The 24,072-nt window shown below is 48.9% G+C and overlaps 1 protein-coding gene across 4 annotated transcripts in view; it reads right to left on the reverse strand.

Annotated features, from left to right (window-relative positions):
* LOC138102578 (uncharacterized) overlaps window positions 1-14,108 on the reverse strand; it is a 171,268-nt gene extending 157,160 nt beyond the window's left edge. The window contains exons 1-6 of one of the 4 annotated variants that reach the window (XM_069000303.1): window positions 13,766-14,108; window positions 12,738-12,925; window positions 11,109-11,229; window positions 9,375-10,017; window positions 8,901-9,017; window positions 7,590-8,522 (exon numbers count right to left, since the gene is read on the reverse strand). In XM_069000303.1, coding sequence (XP_068856404.1) covers window positions 9,947-10,017; window positions 11,109-11,229; window positions 12,738-12,925; window positions 13,766-13,994 — 609 coding nt within the window. In that variant the 5' untranslated portion in view covers window positions 13,995-14,108 and the 3' untranslated portion in view covers window positions 7,590-8,522; window positions 8,901-9,017; window positions 9,375-9,946. Of the gene's footprint in view, window positions 1-7,589; window positions 8,523-8,900; window positions 10,018-11,108; window positions 11,230-12,737; window positions 12,926-13,765 lie in introns of those variants that run through there. The other 3 variants (XM_069000301.1, XM_069000300.1, XM_069000302.1) reach the window with 3 other exon arrangements.
* Between the last annotated feature and the right edge of the window lie 9,964 nt (window positions 14,109-24,072).

Genomic DNA, 24,072 nt, shown 5'->3' on the forward strand with positions numbered 1-24,072 from the left:
CTCTCCTGACCACCTTCTTTTCTGTCCCCTCCCCTCTCATCCTACTTCCTTTTTAGTCAGGTCTTCAACCCTGCCCCTCTCCCAGCTCCCAGCAACACCCAGCAATTTAACTAGAACAGCTCCAAACCATAAATCCAACATACATCCAACAATTTTCATTCTTTGACCTAAACCCCTTTTGGCTGCAGCAAAATATTACTTCCTCTCTCAGAGGGAATCGGGGATGTGCCTGAGGCTTGTGCTTGAGTAGTGAACTGATTTGGAAGGGAGCAGAAGGCTTTCAGTAGGCAATTTGTGTTTTCTTTATTACTTTGGGAAAGAAAGATGCAATGTGGCTTCACGCAGCAAAAGCACTTGCAGGGTGCAGTGACGAAATGTTGTGTTCAATTCCCAGGGAAGGAAGGTGTAAATGACCATCAGAGGAGAATTTGAGGAATGGGTGTTACGGGTTCAGGAGGACGCCCATGCCCAGAGAACTGAAGACCCAGTTAGAATTGCAAAGCAAATGAATTTTAGTAGTCACGTTAGCAAGAAATACATACCGGCGCCTGGCTGCTGGAAAAGCCACCGAGCAGGAGAAGGAGATAGAGCATGGCTCCTGAGTGGGAGGGGCAGAAGGGCAGGACTCCTTCAGGGCATCCCCTGGATAAAAATGGCGTGCGTCATGTCGTCCTCTCCCCTCCACCCCAGGAGCACACCTTATATCTCCTCCTCAGGAGTGGCCAGTTTCAACATCATTTCGTCCAGGGCCAGCTTACGAGATGAGGTCACATTGGCCCATGATCATACTCCATGCCAACAATGGCTCCATTATGTATTGTTTCTCCTTTCCCAGGATGAGTTCCACCAGGTGACCGATACCTAGTTTCATTTCTAGAAGTTAGTCCCGCTAACTAACAATACAGTCGTCTTCTGCATTATCTTGTCGATGTGCAACACTGCGGACCAAACATGTCAGGCCTCAGATCTGTCTCCTATCCCTGACACATGGGGATGTTCCCCAAATGACCACCAGAGACCCTCAGGACACCCCTACTCTCACATCAAGAACTTCTGACAAGTGGTTTAAATATGTCAAATAGTTTGAAGTCATGTTTAGCCTGTGAGTTTCAGCAAAGTAATGAGTGTGTCTTAGTTCCATGGGTAGAAGCTAGTAAGTGAGATTGCTGGGTGTGCACGTGTTAGGGAAGTGATTCCCCATGCACCCAGCGCTGAAATCAAGTGACGCCTCCTTTCTAACGCTGAGCTGGCAGCAGGGATGGATCCCTGCTTGGTAACCTTTCATTGTGGTCACTTATATTGAACAGTAAAAAAGGTTGAAATGAAATATTTCAAGCCGTTTCCCTCTGGTTTCCCTTTTCTGGGGGCCAAGCTCTGTGCCTCAGGTGGCCTGGGTGTGTGCAGAGAAATGCAGCCCCCACAAAGCCCTTGGTTTTCCCACAAGTCATCATCACTCCTTCCCAGGTGCGCCCAGCTCTGGCAGGAGAGAGAGAGCCCACGGCGCAGTGGGCACCGTGCCCTCCCAGCCGGGGCTCTCTGGCACAGAGCAGCAGCAGCGCCAGCACCTTTCAACCCGCTCCTGGCCTTGGCTTCAGCCGGGAGCCAGAAGCCTCTGGAAATCAGCACTGCCAGTTGCATTCCCAGCTTGGAGCAGCTCCTGCGGGTGGGCAAATCCTGCCCGTTCGACTGCTTCCATAGAGGACGAAAGGCAGAGGCAGAGATGTACCTACAGAGGGGACCAGGGCGTGTCCAATAAAAGTGCAAATGTGTGGGGAGATTTGTTAGGAATTATTACAGCTGTCATGCAATTAGTGCCTTCTCTCCTGGATCTGTGCAATGCTTTGGGCCATTTTCTTGGTCTAGTTTCCTTTGCTTTGGTCCCATCTCAGTGTTCACTTGGGGTACAGGCTGTAGGTGCTTGGGGCACTCTTTGAGTTACTCTTGGAGCCCTTGAACAACAGGGTTTGGCCCACGAGGGGACTTTGTGCTGCTTTGTGACAGAGGAGAACTTCCCAGGCTATTGTGTGTTTGCTGCAGGGAAGCTTGGGTTGCTTAGCATCAATTCCCAGACCAACGCAGAGCAGCTGCTTTGTGATGTCAGGGCATGGTTGCCACGTTGTGGTGCTGTCATCAGAAGGTTGCCTTGGTGCACAGAAGGTCTCAGTGTCAGAGCAGCTCTTGGGCTTGCTCAGAGCAGGAGCATCCTCCTGGTTGAGGCCTTGTCAGGGGGCAGCTGCACTCTGACAGGAGCCTTGTTTTTTCTTGTGTTAGAGCACAGTCTGCAAACTTGCACAGCAGGGCTAAAATCATGGAGGCATTTGCTGCTGCAGTTTGCACTGTGTATGGCATTGGTTATTCTGCCTATTACCTGACTAACCTGACACGTGAGTAGAGGTTTTCCCTGGGTGTAACCCAACCTGGCTTGTGTAGGGCTTCCTGCTCTTTCTTAGTAACTGAGTTGATTTTGAAACAAAAAGACCATTAGGATGCCACTGCTTTGGTAAAGCTCCTGTCAACATGTTCAGCTCAAAAGAGGGTGTCTGTAGCCAGGGAGGTGCGGGCAGCATTTGCAAGGGAACGTGCAGGGGTTCCCTTCCCTCCACGGGAGAGTCTCCGAGTCTGTCATTTCCTCAGGGTGCTGGGTCAAGCAGGACAACTTTGAAAAGGCAGCCTGGGAGGTGTTCTCAGAAGGCCTTCAAAGAACTCTGCAGTTCTGCCTGGAATTCAGGGAAAGCTTCTTTGTTTCTAAATTTTGTCATGAAAAGATTTGACTGTCTAACTCGACCCTTTAATGAGTGCTAAAATAGTGATTCTTTTTGCAATGAAGTGCAAACTCCCAAACAGTGAGTGTCTGCTCTTGAACCCCAGAGCTGCTCCTGGGCTGTTTCACAGTAGAACTATGACATCTCAGGGGGGTTTGGGGGAAGGTTTCCTGGGCAACGGTATTCAGTAACTTAATGAAAATTAGTGCATGCAACTTATTTTTTAAAAAAAAGAACCTGAAGGAGAGGATAAAAAAGGCAGCTTTAGCTGTTGGGCAGAAGAGAAATATTGGGTGTTGAAGAACATTTTGCATTTTCGTGATCAAGTTTGTATTCATTTACTGGCAAAAGAGGCCAAAGCCTAGGCACAACCAAGAATATTGTCCTGCTCTCTTGCTGGATGTGTGGAAGAACTGTGTCTGCTGGAGGGCTGTTGTGAAAAGAAAACACTCTCTGTTTGGGTGGACTTGTTCTGCGGGATTAACCAGCACAGGCAGTTTTTTCGCAGCATCTGGTTCATTTTCCCTTCCCACTGCAGGTCACTTGATCCATGTATTCGTCAGTGCTGATCCTGAGGTGAGTGAAAGGAACCTTTGATGTTCCTGGTGTTTAAGAACTGTGGAGCAAGCTGTGAGCTTGGCCTGTGGCAGTAGAGTAAGGAGGCTGAGCTGGGTGGGCAGAAAGAAAATCCATGTTCATGTCTGCAGCAGCAAAAGCAAAGGCATCGCTGTGTAATAGCTGCTTTTGCATTTCAGAGCTGTCGCAGAACTAAAAGCCCAGCTTTGCAGAGAGAACGTTGCTTGCTGACAGTAGCCAGGCTGCAATATCTAATTCAGAGCAATATGCAGTACTGTTGAAATAGCCCATTTTACTTTAGTTGGAGGCACTTGGAATCCCATTGCTATGCAAGGTGATGATTTCTCCTTAGTAGAGCTGGTTGTAGAGCTGAATAGAGATAAGGTTAGAAATGACAGGTAACTGCCTGTCCCTCACACTCCTGCCTGTCCACAGAGCCCAGAACCAACCTCAGGCTCTCCTCTGGCTCCCTCTACTCCTGGAGAATTGGGCAAATGGGTGACAAATGTCCGGAAATCTCCAGCTGGCATCAGACGTGAACCTGAACGTCGTGAGCCGGTAAGTGCCAGTTCTGGTTGGGGCTGTCTTTAGAGGAAATCAGAGCTGCAAGTTTCTGAGCGGCCAGCACTTGCTGGTGGTGGCCGAGGATGCTGAGTGCTGGAGTCCTGCCAGGACCTAGCGATTCCCCCTAGCCAGTGAGAGCTGGAACACGGCCTTTGAGCTGTCATGTTTAGGCCCCAGCTTGCTGGGATTCCAAGAGGGGCAAACGTGAATCATGAAGGCTCCCCTGTCGCCAGAGGAGGGAGCGCTCCAAAGACACCGCTCTCAGCCTTGCCAGACACGTGGGGGACACGGTGGCCTGGAGAGCCGTGTCCCACTGCACAGGCTGGCCAAGTAGCTGCTGGCACAAAAGCTGTTGATGTGAGCACACAAATGCTTTGGGGTGGTTTGTCCACATGAGCTTCTTGGGTGGGCCGAGCTGGGAGTATTTCAGAGACACACTGGGGATGGGGAGCTGCTGCTTGAAGTCAGGGACTTTGGTGCCTTGGTTGCCAGGTTGTTCTTTGGCCTCTTCAGGCAGAGCAGTGAGGAGCAGAGCTGACAGGGGCTCTGAGTGTGCCTGTGTTTTTGCTTTTGATAAGCTACAAAGAGATGGTTGTATGATAGAAACAAATTTGCTTCTCTTTTGTCTAGCAGGACAGGTGTAAAATCCTACCACATCCAGAGAGCGAGGCGTGGAAATGACTTGAAGGAGCAAGTCAAGTAAAGTAAATTCGGTGCTGGAAGAGTGAAGTTCTGTCACTCTAAATCAGCGTGATGCCTGGAGGGTTTTATACCAGGTTTGCACCTAAGCTGATGCTAAAGAAGTACATAAGGTCCAACATAGACCTAAGGTTTGCACAGCAGAGTTTAGGCTGACAGCTAAGGGAGCATAAATTCAATGGTCTTTCCAACCCAAAAGGCTAATGAGAAATGTTGGTATTTCTGCTCTCCTTCATTGTTTACACTATAGAAACATATTTTCTGAGATTTTGCAATTGCAGCTAAAAATCGTGGCCAGGTTAAGTTATGTAAGTAGTTGTTGTGCCTTTAGAATTGCGCAGGTCAATATCAGTGTAGCTGCTTCTGGTCATACAAAAAGCTCTTTCAAGATACATCTTAAAGAGAAATGGGTTTTTCCTTTTCATTCTTAAGTGCAAAGCCTTCTCCAGGACGTACAGCAAACAGGTTATCTAGATTGCCTTTTCACAGTGACAGAACACTCCCCCTTTAATCTGCCTGGATTGCACAATTCTCATCTGTATTAAGGAATTTCATTTAGTCTCTGCTGTAAGTAAGTGATTTCTGTGCAAGAGGGTTGATCAAGGATAAACCCAAATTAACAAGAGTGGTATTTGTTAGGGCTCATCACACACTTTGAACAAGCCATACCATCAAGCCCAAAGCTAATATGGCTCCTTGTTAAATATTTCTGATGGATTGCACATCCTTGTGTGAAGAGGGAATTGGGATTTAAAGCCAGTATTTATGCATATATAAGCATTGTGCATGAACATTGCATGTTCAGAATGAAAACCAAATATCACCTGTACAGGGTAAACACTGCAATAACACAAACACGCTTCTCCCATCAGGTTCACAGGCAGCTTAACCAATTCTGTGCTTGCACATAGCCTGTTCTGGCATCTGGTGTCATTCTGAACCGGGGAAAGTCACACATAGATACTGTAGGACCATGAAAATCTCTCCAAATACAAACCAGTCTCCAGGTGACACGAGTGACTACAGCAACCTCCAATAACGTAGCAGGGAACCCAGATTTGTTGTGTTCTCTTTGTCATTATGGGTTTATAATTCACAGACTCCGAGAAGGGCTTGAGTTGGAAGGGACCTTAAAGACACTCTAGATCCAGCCCCTCTGCCATGGGCAGGGACACATTCCACTAGCCCAGGTGGCTCAGACCACATCCAAGCTTTGGCAAATACCCAAGGACACCTTTTCTGTTTTTCAAGGTCAGATTTCCATGCTCCTATTCACAGATGGCTCCAGTCTCATGCAGAGGATTGCTGGGTTGGTCACTCTCATCTCCACAACCCAGCAATGGTCCTATTTTGGATGGCCCCAGGGACCAGCTACTGCCTTTGTTCCTTCCGCTTTCCTTTCCAGGATCAGTGATTTACCGCTACTTCCTCCACGTCTGAGACAACTGGAAGAGATAAGGCACTGCGGATGCAGCTTCTGACAGAGAGCTGATAACACTCAGCTGAGTATTTTATTCTCCTGCCACTACGCTGTCAGGCTGCCTACACAGAGTTCCTCCTGCTTGGAAAGGGGCTGGTGGGAGCAGCAGGAATTGATGCTGGCTGGAACACTTCAAAGAACTGGACAAAAGCAGCCTTCTCTGGAAGGCCACCAGCTGCCCTTTGCCAGCAGCACAAGGTGTGAAGGCCCCTTTGAAGGCCATCCCTGCACAAGGACAGCCTGGCCTTCCAGTACCTCCGCCAGTACCCAGAACACCTTTCAGGCTTTGGGGCCGGCCCTGTCCCTCGCTCTGGAGAAGCAGGTTGCTGTTAGAGCTCACATATCCACAGTTTCTGGCTGGATTACCACGTTTTACCACAGACAGCCCTTCCGACAACAGTACACAGAGGCTCAATCTGCAATACAAGGGCATTTTTTTCCAACTTCTCCCTTGGATCAGTGTGCAGCAAGCACACCTGGGCCTCATTCAACTCTCTGTGTGGGCCAGGTGTCAGCTTCTGTTGGGAATTTAAAGCTTTTACCCTACTTTCCACAGCAAATCATGAAGCAAACTCAGCTGCACCAAAGCCCAAATTTCACTTTAAAAATTACAATTTTCATTTTCCTCTATTCAAGCCATGAAGAAAACAAACTTTACTTGAGTGAGCTGGAGGCACAGCGTCCTCCCAGATCATTCACGAGCAGAACAATACTCCAGGGGAAGACTGGCAAAGCCAGAGTTTCCTGATACTTAGGAAGCTTTGCAAAACCTTCCCACCTGTGGTGGTACTGCACCCTGCTGAATTCCTGGAGCCCTCACTCACCTCAGGTAGAGTTTGGACAGGAAGGGGCAGGAGGAGGGAAGACTTTGCAAACCCTGTCACGAGGCCAGGGCTGTTTTCATTTATGGTGACACGTTGCAGTACATAATCTTTTATTTAATGGGAGGGAGGGAGGTGCTGAAGGGCAAAAATTCTCAGTAACAAGGACATCTTCCACTTAAACAGCAAGGTAAATGAAGGGGAAAGTGCAATCCTATCTTTCCTGGAAGGGATTTTATACACATTATTGTTGCTGAATACATGCCTAGACAGTGGTGATTTAGGGCATCTAATCAAGCTCCCACAGTATCACCACATCTGTTTTGCCACATTTTCTTTCTTGTTTTCATTGTGCACGATTTCTCCTCCCCGGCTGGCTCCTGGCTGCAGTTCTACGCTCAGGGGAGCCCCGCTTTCTCAGCAGGCCTCTGCAGCGAGTCTGTAGCCAACGTGTGGCTCTGCTGCCAGCCCAAATGTGCCGTTCCCTTGCCCAGCCTGGCTGCAGCTGGGGGATCTGCTGGGCACGGCTGGCGATTTTCATGGCCAAAATCCTCCAGCGTCCTCACGTCTACATCTGCCCCTTGCTTTGGAGAGCACAAATCACAGGACACTCATCTCAGTTGACAAATGTCATTTATTACAAATTGCTACACCCGCGCTGACAATATATAACTATACAGATCTAACTTCAAGTTCAAAAAAGTAATTTATTAGACTTCTACAACAATGCAATGTAAAACTATACAAATACCCACTTCCGTTAACAAAAATTAATTTATTGCCAACCTCTACAACAACTCACTATACACAAAGATCAACTGAAGGTTAACAACTTAATTTATTGCATACTACTACAACCGTACAGCCCATATATCAGTACAAAAATATCACTATCCTTCTCTAAATAGCCCTATGCCAAGAACTCAATAAACAGCATTCTACAACTATACAACTTCACACATATTTAAATAGAAATAAAGACATTTATAACCACCACAAGATACAGATATAGATGAAATATTAGATAGTACATACTATATCTATAAATACATACATACAACAAACCTATCTCTAGGCAACCATACCAATCTCCATATCCATACAACTGAATCAATACCAATATATAGCTGTACATCTCAACACATATGTAAATATAGTTATACATAGAAATAGATCAATATACATATAAAAATATAAAAATAGACATATATACCTAACCAAATACCACTATACCTATTTAAGTAGCCATATGCCTAGAACTACATCAATAGAAATAGATACCTAGAAAACAGTATACATAGGAAACAGAACTTAACACAGACATAACAACATACATATATCCTTAGATAGATAGATACACATATATATAATTACAAACATATATATATATACAGCATACATCCATAAATATAACAACATACATATAGAAATATACCTATACAAATAGCAACCTACATATAAATATCCATGTAATTATCACTATCTTATGAGCAAGTCCATACATCTTTAAACAGAAATACAAGCAGAGGGATTCCAGCCGCCCCATTTTCAAAGCCTCTCCCTCGGTCTCTTCCTCCCGTGCAGAGCAGCTCTCCTGGACGGGGACAGCAGATGGGACACCTGGGAAGCAAAGGGAACACTGAGTCAGGATCGGGACGTTTCCCTTGGCAGCAGCTGCACTTCCATCAGGGAAGAGAAATCTCAGAGCCTCCCCAGGAGGCTTAGAAAGCAAAACCAGGCGCAGCGGGCCGGGCTGTGGCGAGCGCAGCCCCGGCGGGACCGTCCCGCAGCCCCCGGCAGCGCGGCACAGCCGGCACCGCTCCCGGGCCCTGCCGGCGCAGCTGCCTTGCCCAAGGACAGCCCCTGTGCCGCCCGGGGCAGCCGCGCTGAGCGGCCCCAGCACGGGCAGGGCCCGCTCCTGCCCAGCCGGCCAGTGCCCGCGGCCAAAGCCCACGCCAGCCTCACGCCCACCCTGCCTCACCGGCCCTGGGGCCTCACCCAGGCTCTCGGGCGGCAGCAGCAGGTCCCCGTTCACTGCTCTTGCTCGGCTGGGCCTTCAGCTTCTCCCTGCTGGTTCTCATCAGTCTCTGGATGTTCTCAAGGACTTCAGGGCAGCTGTGGCAAAAGTGGAGACTCTGGAATTGGTTCCATGGCCTGGCAGAGCTGCAGTCCCAGATCCCTCTGTGCTCCCTGCTGGCCCCCTCCATCCCCTCAGCCCTGCCATGCCCTCGGCAAACGCACAGCCGCCTTCAGTTTCTTCAGACGCCCACAGTCCTCTCACGCCCCTCAGTCCCTTCAGATCCATCCTGTCCCCTTAGACCTGCCACCCCCCTCAGCCTGTGCCACTTCCCTGTTACCTCAGTGCCACTTCGCCCTCTGCTCCCCCAAACCCCCCAGTCCCACCAGCACCTCAAGGTCACCGTCCTTTCAGTGTCGCTGCCTCCTCAGCGCCCTCAGCCCCCTCTGGCTCACCGTCCTCCAGCAGCTCCTCAGGGCACAGTGCCTGCGGCCACCGGCAGCTCCCACCGCTCCAGGGACACCGGGGCTGCAGCTGCTGCTGCGCCCGGCCCGGCCGCCAGCTCGGAGCCAGCACAGGAAGAGGGGACAGAGGGGGCACAGGGGAAAACAAGAGATTAGAAAGGTGGCTGAGGGCAGAAAGAGCTTAGAATGCAGCCTAGGCCTATATAAACATCAATCTATGTATCTAAACATCCAAATACCTCTTATGGTATAACTGTGTACATTTACAAATATAACTTAGATATATAAATATTTTTCTCTACACATATATAAATCTGCAAATCTATAACTTTAACTGCCTATGTATAAATATAATTACATCACATCTATAACTATATATATAAATTTAACTACACAGATCTATAAATACATTCACCTATAAACACAACTCTATAAATCTATAAATACTATATGTAACTAATAAGTATAGTATAAATACTATAAATAACTATATGGATATATAAATATAACTATAGACATCTATAAATCTATCTATAAACAGAGGGATTCCACCTGCCTGATGGTCACAGGCTCTCCCTCGGTCCCTTCCTCCCACGCAAGGCAGCCCTCCTGGAGAGGTAGATCAGATGGATATCTGGGAAGCAAAAGGAACACTGAGTCAATATTGGCCTTCAGGCATCTCTCCTTTTGGAAGTAATTGCCTTTCTATCAAAGACTGTAGAAGGTGACCTGAAAGGCAGACTCTCCCTTGGGAATTTGAAGCCTGCTCTTTAAAGAACAGGGAGCATTCCAAGTTTTCAAAACCTCCGAAGGTTTGAAGTCTCCCGATAAAGTCTCAGCACCCGCAGTGCAAATGGCACCCACGAGAGCTTGAAGCACAGACAGTCCCAGCTCCCACACAGAAGCCCAGCCTTGTTCCTCCTCTGTGCTGACACAGACACCTCAGTCCTCACTGAAAGAGCTGAAGCTGAAGGGTGCTGTGAGCTGAGTTACGAACCAGCTCCATTACCTGGGACCTACAAACTGCCCTCTGCAGTGAGCAACAGCGGCTTCAACTCGACCATCAGCTCTGGCAGGAAGAGCTGGGAGGGAAAGATCTCCCCATGAGGCCTGCAGGCTGCACCAGCCTTGCTCAAGAATGCAGATCCAAGGTGCTCTCTCTCTCCTATTAGTTCTCGCTAATTTGGGGTAAGTTTTTCCTTTCCAAATCATAAATCCTTGTGTTTTATCATTTGCTTGGCCTCAGAGCTTCTGCTGCTTGTATTTTTAATGTGTCTCACTAGGCCTACCAGCAGATTGGTCATACATTGATTTAATGTTCTGAGACAAAAAGCTCAGACTTCTACATTGACTTTCTGCTGGGGTTTTGCTCTCTTGCTTCAGGAGTCGCTCAGTGTTGCCTCCAGAGCACTGTCACCCTGCAGCAAACTCATCCACAGACTTCAGCTCCAAATTGGGACACCTGGGTTGGTGACACAACTCCCACAGGGTCAGGGTTATTCATGGCTCTCTGGCCACAGCACAGCACTCGGTGTCAGTGCCTCTGGAGAAGCGTGGAGGGCAGGGCTCGGGGAGGCTGTGCCAGGGCAGGATTTGACCTAAAGGCACCAGGAAGCACCAACCCTGCAGACAAGAGCTCAACTCTTCTCATCTCCCTTCCTGCCAGAGGCAGGCTCAGAGCAGCTGCCTCAGAGCTCTCTAAAGCAGTGTGGGCTCTCTCCTTACCAGGCTCCTCGGGCTCCAGGGACCTCTTTCTGCAGCTCATGGCGCCAGGCAAAGCTCCCTCTGCTGCAGCCCTGTTCCCGGCCTCCCTTCCTGAAGACTCAGGGGCAACACTACGATTGTCCTGAAAACCAGAAAGAAAGAAACCCAAAGATCACTCACTGTTTTCTGCAGGGACACAATAGATCAGAGCCTGCCACATTTTCTTCTCTTGAAGAAGAAAATGCTTTTGAAAACTGCTGTGTCTGAGTTTACAGAAGACGAAAGGTCATCACACTTAGCAATGAGATACTGGGGATCCCAAAAAATCCCACTCACCACCTTGACTCTGCCCTTTCTGGCTAATAAATCTGCAGCAGGCAGTGGGTCTGCATATTAAACAAAACAGAGAAATTCTTTGGCAAAGTTGTATAATAATATGCAAAAAGGCCTGTGCCAACACAGGAACTGAACACTCCAGGCACATCTGGGAAGAGGCAAGAGTTAAGAGGAAGGGGATTCCTAATCCAAAGAGGGAATCTGTCAAACACAAGGACTCATGGTCCCTGACTGAATTGCTCTTCCACACAGAAGAAGCCCCTGGGCTTAAAGGAGTCCTTAACCCGTTCATGTCCAGCATCATCATTGTCCTGCTCACCAATCACACAAGTCATGGGGCCTCAAAACCAACACTTCTGCCCCCTAAAAGCTCCACTGCTCACACACTTCCATCCCTTGTTCCTAACAAAGAAGTCTGGGCCCCAAAGGCCTTCAACAGTGGAGAAGACTGACTTCTCAAACACAGTCCAAAAGCTGCCAAAGCTGACAAAGTTGAATGTGGGGCTCACACTGAACACATGAAGTGGGCACTAAGGAAGGAGTTCTGCCAGCTCCTGGCACAGGGATGTGCTCCTCCCTCCACAGCCCTGAGCAGAACAGCAGAACACTCTCATCCAGGCTGCAGCTTTGCAGGGTCTGGATGGGAACACACATCTCTTCCCACAGAGATGCCCAAGAGGAAGGTGCCTGAGCTCTGGAACACGGAGAGCAAGGCTGGCAAGTTTGCCCAGCTGAGGATTTGCCAGATAGAAACAGGAATGGAGGCACCAGGCTACTGAGAGGACAAGAAAGCTGCAGCTCCAGCCCATCCCCAAACAGGGCTCTGGCAGCGCCTGCACGCTCGGCACGGCTCACACAGCAGCAGCAGCAGCTGCAGCCCAGCCCTTGCTTTGCCTTGGCCTTCCCACCCAAAACAGGCAGAGCCCACGTCTGCTGCTCTAACGGAGGCACCTCTCGCCTGCCCCTCCCTGCATGGGACACTTTGCCTTCAGTGGCAATTCTCCCCACACTCTTCTCTTCTTTCCCATCACACAGAGCCTCTTAGAACCTACAGAGCATCACCACAAAGGCCCCTGCACCAGGGATTCTCCCCAGCAAAAGGAGCACCCAAACCTGGCCACCACCAGCTCAAACCTCTCATCCTCCCTAAGGGGGGAGACTTTTCATTCCCTCTTCTTTTGGAAATCTTGCTTGACCAAGCAAATCCTTCCTCGTCCATTCAAAGCTTAATCCAAGAAGCCTTTGCTTCTCAGCCATGCAACAACATCCACAGCTCTCAGCCCAGCCCCTTTCCCTCCCACCCAATGGAGTTACCTGAGCAAAGGGAGACCTTTCAGGCAGGGATGGTGACAGCATCTCCTCCAGTGTCTTAAGAACAAGGTCTAGATCCAGGGGTGGCAATTCCTCGTCCCCAGGACTATTCCAAGCCCAGCTGGAGGCCGTCCACGCTGCCCAACCAGCACTGCCAGCTGGAGCACTGGGGGCTGAACTGCCTGGCGTGGCTGCAGGAATCCAAACACATTGGTCAGCCTCCAGAATGTGGCTTTGGGACACAGAGCTCTATTGCTGCCTTGCAGCAAACATCACAGGAAGCACACAGAAACTCAATTCCAGAAATGTATTCCAACTTCCCAGGGGATTGGAAGACTGATTTCTTCCTCTCAAACAGTGTTTCCTCTAATTGATGGGTATGGATATTAAAGGATGGATTGTAAAACTGATCTACACACAAAGACTTTGTAATCTCAGCCTTTTCTATCTCCCCAGCAGCTTTTAGATGTGGCTGCTTCTGAGTTTCTCATCCCAACAGACCACAGAAAGTGGATTCACCCAGGAAGAGCCCAGATCTGCAGACACACATGCTAAAATTCAACTCTGATTGTATTGTAAAAAGCAACCTTGTGGGTGAGGCTGTATTCTGCAGCTGCAGCAGTTCTGGGGACACACAGAGCTCACTGAAATTTAATAGCCTTCTTTGCAGGAGAGACAACCTGTAAGCTCTGCAATATCCTGTCAGCATCCTAGTTTGGGCTTCATTTCAAGAGAGATGGGGGTGCACGTGACACTGACCAGTTGTGGACCAATGTTTTCTGCCTCTCCCTTTCATCCCTACAGAGAGGCTGTCTGGAAAATGGCCAGAACAGCCTCCAAATCTGGAGGAAGGACAGGAAAAGCAGACAGAGACTGGTTTTGTTTTCATGGTCCTGCTTCCCCATACACTTGACACTTTCTACCTGATTCTCACTTGAGATCTACCCATGACAGAACACTGTGCAAAAAGACTTTAAATGGTCACTTTCCAGGACCTGTTTGAAAAGCAAGGGTACAAACTGTCTCCCTACCTGATGGGCTGTAGGCTGGGGTGTGCTGCTCTGAAGATGTGCAGCTGCGCTTCTGCGGAAGGGCCACGGAAGTTCTCGGATGGTCTACAGGCACCAGTGGAACCATGAGCTCAGGGTGGCGTTTAAGGTCCATGCGAACCAGTGGAATGACGAGCTCACGCTTGAGTGGAAATTTGCATGTGCCTGGTTCCTCAGATGAGACCCCAGGAAGTCCAGAGGTGGTAAACATTCTCTTGGGAGCTGGTGGGGAAGCGTCAGACTCCTGAGCACCTGGACTTGTCCTGGGAGGTCCGGGAGGCAGCTCTAAACCCTCAGGTGAGACAGCACCGAGGTGCTGGGATGAGGGAGCTGTGTAGGAGGCAGGGAAGAGGAAAGGAAGACTAGGTGAGGCAAAGGGAAGACTAGGTGAGTATTGGTTCTCAGGTATGTTTCCCTTGGCAGCAACTGTACTTCTATCAGGGAAGAGAAAAGCTCCCATCCTCCCAAGCAGGATTACAAAGAAGAAAAAAAAAAAACCATGCTCCCGGGCTATTCAACAACCAATTCCTTGTCTACTTAGCTCTCCCCTACTCATTCAACCGTCTGGGAAAACCGTCCCGCTGCAAATCCTTGGCAGGAGGCAGCTGCCAGAAACCCAACTGCCGGGTCTTTTCCCTCTGCTCCAAAGGGACAGGAGGCTCCCTCCAGCTGGGCGGGACCACAGCCGGGCCCTCGGCTTACACACCCGCACGGAGAGCTCCCCAAGCAACCCCAGGGCCGGGCCAGGAGCAGAGCCAGCCACGGCTCAGGGCTGGGCCGGCTGCAGGCCCAGCGGGCCGGGCTGTGGCGAGCGCAGCCCCGGCGGGACCGTCCCGCAGCCCCCGGCAGCGCGGCACAGCCGGCACCGCTCCCGGGCCCTGCCGGCGCAGCTGCCTTGCCCAAGGACAGCCCCTGTGCCGCCCGGGGCAGCCGCGCTGAGCGGCCCCAGCACGGGCAGGGCCCGCGGCCAAAGCCCCCGCCAGCCTCACGCCCGCAGCTCCCACCCCGTCTCACCGGCGCCGGGGGGGTGCCCGGCGGGGAAGTGCAGCAGCGGCCGCTCCGTGTTGAGCTGCTGGAAGCGGCTGGGCTGGCGGCTGCGCACCTCCAGCCCGGCTGCCAGCCGCTGCCTGTTGGCCCTGGTCAGGCGCTTGATGCGCAGGAGGAGGTCGGGGCGGTCGCGGCGGAAGTTGGGATTCTTGAAGTGCACGACGGCCCCGGCATCGCCCGGCACAGCCGCGCCAAACCAACCCAGCACCTTCTGGAAGCCGTACAGATTGAGCTGCCGGACGACGCTGCCGAAGTGCGTGGCTTTGAAGGAGTCCGGCAGCGCCGCCCCTCCCTCTCCGCCCGCCCCGTCGGCGCCGGCCGGGCTGAGCAGCTCCTGCTCAAAGAGGGCGCGGTCGATGAGCACCCCCTGGCCCTGGGTGTCCCAGCGCACGGAGCGGACGCGGGGGCTGTTCGCCAGGCGCCACAGCTTGGCGGGGAAGGTGCTGGCATTGAGCCCGGCGGGCAGCGGCAGCTCGGCCATCGCGCCTGTCGCCCACTGGCGCCGCAACGGCCGCAGCTGCACCGGCGGCGCGCGGCCTGAGGGGGGCGCTGCGCTCGGCCCCGCGCGGGAGCGAGCGGCACAAAGCCGGGGCTGCGGGCACAGCGCGGGCGGGGCGGCTCCCGGGGCGCTGCCCGGGCGCGGCACGGACCGGAGCGGGGCAAAGCCTTTCTTTCTCTGCGTGGAATCGTCCCTCTGCCTTTGGCTCGCAGCACGACCCCAAACCACCAAGGCAAGCGCAGCCAGTTTCAGAAAGGGTCCAAACTGAGGAATCCCATGGGAAACTGTTCCTATGTGTCAAGTGGCAGCCACATCTCTCTGTGTTCTGCATGGCTGAAGGGAGGGAGGAAAAAGATCTTCCACTGAGTAGCTTCACTCTTTTGCTTGGGGTTGCTACCAGAGTTGCCTACTTCAAAGCAGACTGGTCCAACAAGACCAGGGGAAATGATGAAAAGGAGAGACTTGAGGACTTGCTTTTTGCCTCTTTTCCAGCTAACTGACTGGCTCTTTCCCACTGGCTCTGCCTGTCTTGGGCAGATTTGGCCCATTTCTCATTCTTTGGAGTCAGAAGCAGCAACAGGAAGGGGCAGCAGTTTTGTCAGCGTTGCCATCAAAGCTTAAATCGTGCGCCGTGGATGGATGTTGCTTTCCCCAAGGGATTAATGACCTAGAGTTGTAGTGAACTCCCGCTGATGTCTCTCCAAGAGATTGTGCCTTTTTCTTTCCTCAGGAATCATTTCTTCTCTTCTTTTTTTTCCCCAGTCTGGGGAGAGTTCCAATGCAAAATCCCTCCTGCAGCCAAGTCTTTTCAATGGAGACTAACAAAGGTGATCTTCCAATCCTCTGTGCTTAGTGTCACTTGTTCTTTTAAATTCTCTCTTGAACTGGAAAGATTTTTCTGTTCATAGCAGGAAAAAATAGACCTAATTCTTCCATCTCTTTAATTCCTGCCTTTTTTTTTTTTTTTTTTTTTTATGTCTCTACATCATTTAACCCTGCGGGCTCATGTGAGTATGTTTGGTGCTGTGGCATAAGCTCATCCCACACACAGAGGGGATGTTCTCCTTACATCCAGCTTGTCTTGAGTTCCAGCTAACACTGCCTTCTCTTGCCCTCCTTCCAGGTCCCTTTGTGAGGAGCCCTGCCCTGTCACTTTGGTCCCTGCCCTATGGGTGACACAAGGATTGTTGGTCTCACCACATTCTGGAATAGTCTTTTGCACTGAGTGGTTTAAAGATGCCCTGTCATCTCTTCCTGTGTGTGCTGGCTTTCTCAGAAAAATGGAAACCCACTACCCAGAAAATCTCTTCCCAATTCATCTTAAACAGCTTAAAACAGTACCTGAATTCCGAATGATGCACCTCAGTGGGATGGGGTTTGTCTTTCTTTAAACACAGTGTAACAACTCTTGTAAAAATTATCCCAGCGACCGAATTGCAACAACATTTCTAATGAATAGGCAAAAAGGAGAAGACAGGAGTTCAGAAGAGAAGGGACATCTTTCTTCATGTTTCATGGCCCTTATTTCCCACACATTTGTCTATGTGCTGCTTCATCCAGAAAAGTCTCGTTTTGAAGATCTCCTCTGTACTCTCTGTGAGTTATGAGAAACACACGATCACTGGACCGGTGCCCTACTGGAGATGAGGAAGCAGGTGGCTGAAAAGCGGATTGTCCACTGGAATGTTTAGTCACCCCTGAAGTATGGTTATGTTTATGCATTGACTTTTCCACAGTACTCTGTGGCTAAGAATGAGAAGTTACCCTTAGCTGTGTTTTAAGGCTACTGAAACTTGAAAAGAAGTGTGCTTATCTTGTGTCTGGCAGCATGACTCATTCCCAATTTTCTACCTACTGGTAGAATTTAATGTCAGTTACAAACACCACAAGACAAATGATGGATATTATATTTCAGTGTTTGGGCCAAAAATTGGTTTAATAATTAACAACAGAAAAGGTTGTTAAGTTTTAGGAAAGAAAAATCCTTAAAACTGTGGTATGTGGTTTTAGATTAAGATTTTTCTCTTAAAATTACTCCTTTCCCCTTTAAAAGTAATTTGTAGAGAACATCACTCAATGTACAGGCCTGATGACTTTAAGTATTATTACTGTTCCATATCTTTCCTTTTTCCCTACATGGCACTGTAGCTTTTGAATCCCAATTTTTACCACTTTGAAAATGCAGTTTTAATGTTTTTCCTACTGGTGAATACTTACCAGTTCCAAGTTAAAGAGCAGTCAGTTCTGAAAGCGAAATATGCCTTATGTAAATATATTTTTTCCCTAGTCTCTTGGTATTACGTGCAACAGGGGCAACGTTAAAACAGTCTATACTGACTTATTTTAGAAGCTGTTAGAAATTATAAATATTTTCAGTATATCTGCCATACATTAGTGTGTGTTTCAGGTGAAACTGTCCTTTGTGCTCTTCTGCTAGCATGTAAGATCTCCTTGCGGCGTAGGAAGACACAATTTTCACTTTCTGATTGGCCCACAGCTGTGTCACTGCCTTCACCTTTCCATCTCAGATGCTCAGACAGTTTTTCCTCCAACACCTGCCATAGCAATGTCCCTTAAGGTGATGCAGACATGGTGGGCATGCAGCACCCAAGCTGTTCCTGATTTTCTGGGAACTAACTGCTGGTCCTGAACCCATCCTTTGCTGTTTACTTCTATACTGTACTTGTGGCAAAGGCTGTTCCTGCCAGTGTTGTAGGTTACTTGGTCTAACCACAGCAGCATGAAGAGTAGAAGCTGAAGAAAGAAATGTACATTTTTCTGACCAATTTAGCTGGAGTCTGTATTTGGACTTACATTGCTGATAAAAGTGAGAAATTCCTGGCAAACAAGTAATAAGTCATTGAATTTAGCATGTATTTCTTGGGTTCCTTGGCAACAGAACGGGGAAGAGAATCTTCATCACTTTCTTCCTCCTTACAGATGTGGTTTTAACCCAGTATAGGAACACCTAGACCCCAAGTTTGACATAACTAAAAATATTGGCATAGGAGGTAGAATCCCACCAGGCAAAGGGAATCTTACTGCAACAGCAGGTACAGAGCATCCACGCTTTTGAGTCCAGTGAATTCAAAACACAGGTTTTGAAACCTGCTCACCAGCACTGAGGGGGCCACCTTAGTCCCTGGACTTTAGAGGGTAAGAAGAGAGAACATAAAGTCTTTTCTACAGAAAAACAGAACCACAAAGCAAAACTTCATGGTAACTGCCCTGAAACTGCACCTCCGTTTTGGGATGAACTTGGTCTGAAATGGTTCTTTGCTGAACTTCACAAGCAGCTTCTGCCTCTTTCTGTTTGCTCCCTTGGGTTTGTTTGTCTGCAAACACCATCTCAGGTTGTTCTAGTGCTGCTCCCCCCGACTAAAATCTCTCTGTACATTCTGCAGCCTCCACTGAATATCTGCATGAACTGTTTTGTGTGATGTCTGCACAAGTCTTGTTAAACCTGAAGCTGTGATGCCCTGGTTTGGGTCTCCCTGTCTCCTGGATATGCTGCTCAGGTCTGCCAGGATGGTTCTCCTCCCTCAAGTGAGCTGAGCTAGTGGAAGCGCTCCAGGGACGTTTAAGAGCGCAGGTACCTCAGGTGGAAGAAATTCTCATCGTCTGTGCCTGTTCAGGCTGGCTGTGACTGTGCCGAGGGGAAATGGCATTTGTTACCTGAGTAGCTCCAGGAGGACTAAAGGTCATGGTGAAATACTCTGGTGAGGGCTGTGGCAAAGGAACAAAACTGGGATTAAGGGGAGTTTTCAGTAATAATTGCATCTCGTTCTGGCTTCTGTCACAGGTAGTTTAGTCACTGGCTAAGGTAGCTCAGAAGTGATTTTGGAATACTGCTGTTGGACTTTAAATGGTATGGACTCTTCCTCATCCAGATGTGTGGCTGTGGGCCTGTGTGTTTATCAGTGACACACAAGCTGAGAGAGGCAGACAAATTCTGCAGGGCTCCTGGGGTTCAGGTGCCCTCCAGCATCCTTCTGCTTGCTGGAAAAGCTTCTTGCCAAGCAATGGAAGAAATATCTCCCTCTTCTTCTCCAGGAATATCAACTTGGCCACCTGCATCTTGCAGCTCATGTCAGGGGAAGTACTGGGAAGTTGGACATCTCATAGACTCAAAACTCACCTCATATGTTTGCCGTGTCCTTCAGTAAAGAATGTCTTCTTACCAGAAGAACTTGAAGACATTCGACACCTAAGCCAAAGTAAAAGAAAAGAAAGAAATTAAAGCATCCGTTGTCAGTATTTAGGATCAAGAAAATGCAAATATTTGCAAAAGGCTCAAGTGAAGAAATGAAGAAACAAAGCAGGGTTTACTCTATTAAAGCTAGGGATATAAGTCTGCCTGCTTATGCACCCAACTGCTTTCCAGGTGTGCACCTGCCAGGGATTTTACCTTTCTGTATGCTGTAGGTCTCAGGCTAAAACCATCAACAGGCAAACCCAACCAAACCAAACTAACCAACCAACCAAAAAAAACTCCACAAAAATCCCCAACTCAGAACTAATCTGAACTAAACTGAACTAAACTAACAAAAAAACCCCCCCAAACACCAATCCCCCACCAAACGAAATAAAAAGTAGGTGGAGAAACTTGTTCCCATAATGTCACTCCTTTGACACAAGACAGTTTAGACCTCTTTTTGAATGTGAAAGAAAACTATACGTTCTAGGTAGCAAGATTCAATTATCACTGAATAAATAAGAAGGACATTTTAGTGTCGGGAGAATTTGACCCTTACTCTTAAGTGATGTTTCCTGGAAACATCACTTCTTTTTATGGTATTACAGTCCCTTCTGACCGGGCCAAATAACAGCTCCTTGTCTGCCGACAAATACAGCCATGATTCTCAGGTATTTCGGTGTGTGGAGATGAGCAGCGGGTGAAAAGGAGCACAAGCCATCTCCTCTGAGCTCCTGCTGTTTATGGGAACAGATACGGGCCTTGGGGATGTTTGCTAAAACACTGCACTCCAGCAATCAAACTCCACACATTCAGAGTGCTGAGTGCTGAGGCACACTCAGCACTCGCTGGCACCAGCTGAGGACTGTGTGCTTCTGTGAAGCCAACACACAAAATTAACCCCTGTTAAGGTCAAAGCAATGGCATTGTTTAAGAATTAGACAAGTTTATCGGACAAAATTATTTTGATGACAGAATGTAAATTTATTTTTTGCAGGCAGCACAGCAGATGATGGAAATTGCAATCAAAGATGTCTGTTGTAGGCAAACTAGAATGCAAGGCTGATTGTTTCATTCTGAGATTTCGATCTGAACTGTATTTGTGCTGGACAAACAATAGGATATACCATTACAAGGAGAAAGAGGTGGAAATGCTTTGAGAAAGGAGGAGCATGAGCCATCTTAGCATGAAAAGCAGGGGTCTGTGCTTGCTGGGCTCTCCCACAGGCCCAGCTTTGTGCCACATGGCCAGTCTGATTCTAGTTATGAACCCTGTGGAGAGCAATAACTGTCCTGACTTAAGCAGTGGAAAAGGGAATGTGCTTGCTGGGGTAAATTGGTAGTTTTCTAGTAAATCTTTGTCTGAACGTGAAAGAATAAGGGAAGAGACAAGAATTTTATAACACCATTTGAAGGAGCTGGGAAAAAACTGTGGAGTTGTTCTCTTCCTCTGGTCTGAAATCAACAACAGTTTTTAAAGTCTGATGCCCAAAACCTGGGCAAGAGAGCAGTCCTCCGTAGTATAAGGCCTATAGAGCAGGTATTTGTTTATTGGACACCAGGAGGGAGGGAGGGAGGGGAGTAACTCCACCACAAACTCACTCCATTCTTCACACAGTAGTAGATTTTATACTTTTTTTCCTTAATGTGCACATTATACTTTCCTAACCTTCATATTGCAAGACATTTTCTAATCACACGTTTATGTCAGCCCTTGGAGCACATGCACAGTCTCTGCACGCGGTGGTCGTCAGCCTCCTGGTGGTCATTTCTGATGAAGGCTCCTAAGTCTTCCTGAACTTCTCACCCCTGCTTCCTGCACGTGCTCTCTAAGATTGCCGGCTCAAATAGCCAGTGGTTAGCTTTTGCAGTTAGCCTGTCCTGCTAAATGTGCTGGTTTCTAAAAAGGGCTTCATTCACATACCCTGTTACAAAGGAACTACTTCTTTCTGCATAGCTACAGCTTTTTGCAGAGCTCAAGCATTATCTTGTTGCCTAGGCAGCAGTAGCCTGGCTTTGATAGTGCTGAACAACCAGTCTGACAGAACTTGTATTGCAGGGACATCTGATTTCATTCTACTGTTTCCTTCCAAAGCCCAGCCATGGCTGGAGGAGGAACCGAGGGAGTTGTCTTGGATCCTACACCCCAAACAGGGCCACACGTGGTCTTGTCCGCATTCTAAATACTGAAAGGTAAAGACACGTTCCACCAATGAAGGGCTGCACAGATCCCATTGATGGTAATGCCTGGTTAAGGAGCAGACCCGTAGAACATTTGGTCAGAAGGGTCATCTAGAGGGCAACTTTGGCTCAGGGCCTGTTGCTGAGGCCTCAGTCCTTCCGTGTTTTGTGGTGCAAATGAATGCCCTGGAGGGCTGGAAAGGAACAAGTCCCTCTTTAGCAGGTTGCAGACAGGGAACGGGATTAGCCCTGCCAGGCCGGGCTGGGGCCAAGAGCAGAAGGCCGGCACGCTGCGTTTGCCCACGGGCAGCCGTGCAGAGCAAGGAGGCCGCTCCTGCCCAGGGGCTGAGGTGCCCGAAGCTGCCTCCCTGCTGCGCAGCTCTGCGGGGCCCGTGGTGCGCAGCGTCCTGGGCAGCCAGGGCAGCCCAGCTGCCTTGGAGCACGAGGAGCGTCCCAGAGAAGCTGCGGCCCTTTGCTTTGGAGCTCTTTCTCCCAGTAGTTCTTCCGAGTTCTTCTTTGGACTATTTCTCCGAGTCTTGTCATTAATCCATAGATTCTGACGTGTTTTCCTTTCTCCTTGCAAATTTAAGACATCTTTTTGAGAGAAGTGACTGACGTAGCTTCTGCTGCGGGTGGTGCTTTAGTCTGCAGGTCAGGGCAGGTGATTTTAACCAAGGATGGAGTCCAAAGGTAACGTTCCAGTTTTGCCAAGTCAATAAAACCATTTACAATGGGGGTGCTGATGCTGAGCAGCTTTCCTAGTTTTTGGAAAGTTGCAACCTTAAAACCCTAACAGGTTTTCCTACCTGAGGATACCAGCAGTAGCATGATGCCAATTCTTTGCACCTCTTTTCTGTATCTTTGGTGCTTTTAAGAGTTCCTCAGTCCCCAGCAGGAAAGAAAGCACGTGTGATAATGTAAGTGATTTGAGAGCTGTGTGTTGTGCCTTGCCCCATCAGCGTTCGTGCCAAGCTGGGCACCCCACTGGTAGGTCTGTCGAGTTGAATTCACCCTAATTGTGTGCAAACAGCAGCCCAGAGATGCCGAGAAGAGCAAGGACGGTGGGTGGGTGTGCACGGACACACCCGTGGGCTGATGGCTGTGTGGGCAGAAGGCTTTGGACAGCAGTACATCTTCACTCTCCCAAGTTGGAAGAATATTTCAAATCTACATGAAATGAAAATATTTCTCAACATGTATCAAATAATACATATTAATTTATCATCTCTTCAATTTATCCTATATAGTATGATATACAATATATTTTAATAGATATAATAAATAGAATATGTCAAATTTCTACTTGATCTTTTCCTAAGCCATAGCCTGTGGGGCTTATAGACCATCTCCTAGCAGTGCTACATTTTTGCCTTCTGGTCCTACTTATTACAGCAGCGTTTCCCCTGCGAGTTCCTTCAGGGAACTTCACAAAAAGGGCTTCCATCATTTCAGCGCTTGTGAGAACTTGTTGCTTCCCAGTTGTCCAGCATCCTTCTGGATTTTGGAGCATTTCAGCACTTGGGTCAATGGCCCTTCCCTCATCCCTGCCCTGCAGCAGTTACAGTCACTGTTCCCTCGCCCTGGCTCCAGACCTTTTGCCAAAGTGCTGCCAAAGGCAGCGCAGCTGGCTCAGGATCCCTGGTTGCTGCTGCTCTCCAGGATGACCTTCAGAGGGACACTTGGAGCGCTCCCTAAAGAGCTTCCGGTGGGATGGGGGTGGATTTCTCCTCCCCGGGTGGCTCCTGGTTACAGTTCTACGCTCAGGGTGATGCCTTTTCCTGGTCTTAAAATCAAGAGTCAAACACGGTTAGAAGGGGAAAAGGGATTTTACCTTGGGATTTATTTTAAGGATCCTTAGGTGCACATGTCCAGGTCATCTGCATGGAGAATGACAGCAGTGGAAAAACTCAATTGGGAAGTACAGGGACCACCCAGAGAGAGTAGCTATGTGTGTAGAAATGGGACCCTCTAAACCCAGATTTGCAAGATTTGTCAAGAGACATCCATGACGTGGGTTCAAGCCCTGCCTGTAGCCTTGCTGAGAGTCCGCATACAGCCAAGGAGAAGGGACAACATCAGTCCCTATGAAATATTATATGGCAGGCCATAGCAGGTTCCACATATCCCAGGGGAAATTCATATGAGAAGTAAAAATGATTTGCAAAAGTGTTTAATGGCTCTGAGTTCCACTTTGCAGAAGCTCCAGAGATTCGTCGTGTTATCCAAACCAATAGGATTGGACACAGCTGCTCATCCATTCCAGCCTGGAGACTGAGTCTACATCAAGTGGTGGGACAGCGACCCCTTGCAAGCCAAGTGGAAGGGACCATTCCAAGTTTTGCTGACCACTTTTACTGGGGTCAAGGT

The sequence above is a fragment of the Aphelocoma coerulescens genome, unplaced genomic scaffold (assembly GCF_041296385.1).
Source record: "Aphelocoma coerulescens isolate FSJ_1873_10779 unplaced genomic scaffold, UR_Acoe_1.0 HiC_scaffold_87, whole genome shotgun sequence".
Taxonomy (NCBI): Eukaryota; Metazoa; Chordata; class Aves; order Passeriformes; family Corvidae; genus Aphelocoma; species Aphelocoma coerulescens.